At 45.7% G+C, this 3,843-nt stretch overlaps 1 protein-coding gene across 1 annotated transcript; it reads left to right on the plus strand.

The window, feature by feature from the left end:
* The first annotated feature begins 1,631 nt into the window (after positions 1-1,631).
* On the plus strand, positions 1,632-3,471 carry LOC147333707 (E3 ubiquitin-protein ligase TRIM21-like). Its single transcript, XM_086268906.1, has one exon. The coding sequence runs from the start codon at positions 1,632-1,634 to the stop codon at positions 3,333-3,335; it is 1,704 nt and encodes a 567-aa protein (XP_086125032.1). The 3' UTR covers positions 3,336-3,471.
* Positions 3,472-3,843: the final 372 nt, after the last annotated feature.

The following is a 3,843-nucleotide window of genomic DNA, read 5'->3' on the forward strand; positions in this document are numbered from 1 at the left end:
TCTGACTATGATACTGTAAAGCTGACAACATGATGCATTTACTGTGGTGAGTGTGCAAAGACCATGGCAGGTGTTGTGCCAAGGTAGGGATCCCCAACAGGATCTGTTTCCCTGCGTCAGGAACATCGGCTGGGCAGGGAAAGCGGACCCAACGCACTCCGCCTCCATCACGACCAACTAGACGTGGAAGGAGTGATGTTTTAGTGACAACATGAAAGATGAGTGTGACCGTTCAGTTTGTGGGTTACAACAGAAAATGATACATTTATTGTTCTCGTGTGTTATCGGACGGGATCATTTTAACAAACCGAGGACATTTTCCTGATAATTATCTGTATCCTCCTGTAACTTTACTGTTTAAAGAGCTAAAACCTCCAACATTTCAGGATCAATAAGTCCTTATAAGACGTGTTTGTGAGCTAAAAATCAAGAATGTGGGATACTGTTTGTCTGTGTCAGCCAAACAACTTCACATCTTTGTAACGACTGTTAAAAAGATGTTCATCCTGTTGATCCTGTTCATCTGGACGCTGCACTGTACAGCAGACACGACGTTGTTCAGTTTGTGTTTCGGATGAACCAGTTTGTGTCTGAGTGTGTTGCTGGGTCTCCACCAGTTACTCTGACAACTGAAGGTTCAAGATTTTTATTTTGACATTTGCACACAGGACCAACAGTCCATGCACAGTGGAATACTTGTGCAGAGCTTTCCAAGTCAAATCACACTTTAACAATATAAAGACAGAAAAAGCAGGAGGATAGAAATGAAGTCCGGAGTAGGGTATTCGTACTATTTTCTATATACAAAGAAAAAGAAGAAAATGTACAGAGAGTGTGTAGTTCTCTACCTCTTATCGCACTCACAGTGTTGCACATTTGTTCCACAGATCTGTTTCACAAGTCTGTTGTGAGTGTATTGCCCGATGGTCAGTGAACCGATGATACATTCAAAGTGAGGTTAAGTAGTGCTGTGTTATTTTAAGTGTTCAGTGTGTTTTTGTTTGCCGTCAGTCTGACAGTTGTGGGGAAGAAGCTGTTGAAGAATCGTGTTCTGTGTGTGATGCTGCTGTCCGCTCTGTTGTGTCTGAGATTGTATGTGCAGCTTTGTATGTGCAGGTCCATGGATGCAAGTGTTGGTCCCATAATCCTCTCTGCAGACTTTATGACTCTGCAGAGCCTTCCTCTCTGTCTGTGTAGTGTTTCCATACCAGACAGTGATGCCTGCGGTGAGGATGCTGTCTATCAGTCCTCTGCAGGCCTGGGTGAGAGGGTGGTGGTTCATGCCAGCTTTCCTGAGCAGCCGAATGAAATAAAGCCTTTGCTGGGCTTTTTTCACAGTTGCTGTAGTGTTGAGAGTCCAGCTCAGGTCTGATGTAACCTGCAGTCCCAGGAATCTGTGGCTGTTTGCCCTCTCCACCTCCGTCCCTTTGACGATAAGAGGCTGCAGGGGAGGGAGTTCTTCCAAAAGTGCAGTATTCATTCCTTGGTCCGTGTTGAGGATGAGGTGAAGAAGCTTCTGTGATGAAAAGAAACTTAAAGAAGTCCAGACACTTTTCTCTCCAAGCTCCTCAGACTACTGACGCTTGTTTCTCTCTTTGTAAAAATGAAATTTAAAGTGAATTTTGAATCAAATGTTTCTCTTCTTTCTCCCTCAGAGTGCAGACATGTCTGCTGCCAGCAATCTGCGATCTGAAGATCAGTTTCTGTGCTCCATCTGTCTGGATGTGTTCACTGATCCAGTCTCTACACCATGTGGACACAACTTCTGCAAAACCTGCATCAGTCAGCACTGGGACATGAATGTCATCTGTCAGTGTCCCATGTGTAAAGAGACTTTCTACACTCGACCTCAGCTGAAGATCAACACTTTGTTCTCTGAGATGGTTGCTCAGTTCAGACGTGAAGCTCAGCAGAAAGCCAGCAGCAGCAGCTCAGAGCAACAAGCTGCCAAACCAGGAGAAGTTCCCTGTGACGTCTGCACTGGAACCAGACTGAAGGCCCTGAAGTCCTGCCTGGTGTGTCAGACCTCCTACTGTCACACTCACCTGGAGCCTCATCTGACACTGAAACGTCTGAAAAGACATCAGCTGGTTGATGCTGTGGAGAACCTGGAAGGCAGGATGTGCACGAAGCACGATAACCTTCTGCAGCTGTTCTGTAAGACCGACCAGACGTGTGTCTGCGTGCTCTGCCCTGTTTTAGACCACAAGAACCACGAGTTTGTTCCTCTGAGAGAAGAATATGAAGGAAAGAAGGCAGAGCTGGAGAAGACAGAGGCTGAAATTCAGCAGATGATCCAGAAGAGACGACTGAAGATTCAGGAGATCACAGAGTCGGTGAAGATGAGTAAAGATGCTGCAGACAGACAGAAAGCAGAAGGTGTTCAGGTCCTCACGGCTCTGATGGAGTCTGTTGAGAGACGCCTGAAGGAGCTCCTGAAGGAGATCGAAGACAAACAGGAAGCTACAGAGAAACAGGCTGAAGGTCTCATCAAAGATCTGGAACAGGAAATCTCTGAGCTGATGGAGAGAAGCTCTGAGGTGGAGCAGCTCTCACGCTCTGAAGACCACCTCCACCTCCTCCAAAGCTTCTCCTCCCTGAAAGCTGCTCCACCCAGCAAGGACTGGACAGAGGTCAGAGTTCATCCACCATCATATGAGGGGACTGTGGGGAGAGCTGTGGATCAGCTGGAGGAGACAGTCTGGAAACCCATGAAGAAGAAGCTGTTTGAGGCTGAGCTGCAGAGGGTGCAGCAGCATGAGGTGGATGTGACTCTGGATCCTGATACAGCTCATCCTAAACTCATCCTGTCTGATGATGGAAAACAAGTGTACTGTGGTGATGTGAGGAAGAATCTTCCAGACAACCCAGAGAGATTTTCTAAGTGTGCTAATGTTTTAGGAGAGCAGAGTTTCTCTTCAGGCAGATTTTACTTTGAGGTTCAGGTTAAAGGAAAGACTGACTGGGATTTAGGAGTGGCCACAGAGTCGATCAACAGGAAGGGAATAATCCCACTGAGACCTCAGGATGGTTTCTGGACTGTGATGCTGAGAAATGGAAATGAGTACGAAGCTTGTGCTCAGTATCCAGTCCCCCTCTGTCTCCATCCTGGTCCTGAGAAGGTGGGGGTGTTTGTGGATTATGAGGAGGGTCTGCTCTCCTTTTATGATGTAGGTGCTGCAGCTCTGATCTACTCCTTTACTGGCTGCTCCTTCACTCACAAACTCCACCCATTCTTCAGTCCCTGTACTAATGATGGAGGTAAAAACTCTGCACCTCTGATCATCTGTCCTGTCAATCAAACTGATCAACGACTGATTTTATTGGATGAATGATTGATTTTTCTTGAAGGGAACAAATGAACATATTGAGTGTAAATCCTCTACAGTCTCCATGTTTCTATAGAATCTGATCATCAGGACTCTGATTCACACTTTGATTCTCATGGAGTTTGATTTGAACAGAAGAAAAGTTGAATCAGGAAATGTTCCCACTGATGGAGACTCGAGCTGAAGAGCAAATATCAGAGAACAAATGTCCAAAAGCTTCATTTCCAATAAAGTTTGTTCAATGCTTTGAGTGAATCCAGACTCATGTGTGGCTGTTATACGGAGCATCAGAGTCCAGCTGAGTTATGTTGGATACAAACTGCTTATTTTGGCTCTGTGAGGAGTTTTGTTCACTGAAAACTGATGAGACGGATAATATTCAAAGAACTCTGTAGAGATTCATGCATCCATGTTCTCCACCTGCAGGTGTGGAGGAGAAAGGTGGAGCACAGACTGCTGCATCCTTCCAGTCACATCATTTTGATGATTATATTTGCATGTTGTGATGATTTGG

The sequence above is a fragment of the Aulonocara sp. 'chitande type north' Nkhata Bay genome, linkage group LG3 (assembly GCF_057382095.1).
Source record: "Aulonocara sp. 'chitande type north' Nkhata Bay isolate Kocher_YH1m ecotype deep benthic linkage group LG3, A_spYH_male_GT1.1, whole genome shotgun sequence".
Taxonomy (NCBI): Eukaryota; Metazoa; Chordata; class Actinopteri; order Cichliformes; family Cichlidae; genus Aulonocara; species Aulonocara sp. 'chitande type north' Nkhata Bay.

Bases quoted from the DNA above. Each gene is read 5' to 3' on its own strand.
- LOC147333707 (XM_086268906.1), top strand. From the start codon at position 1,632: ATGTTTCTCTTCTTTCTCCCTCAGAGTGCAGACATGTCTGCTGCCAGC.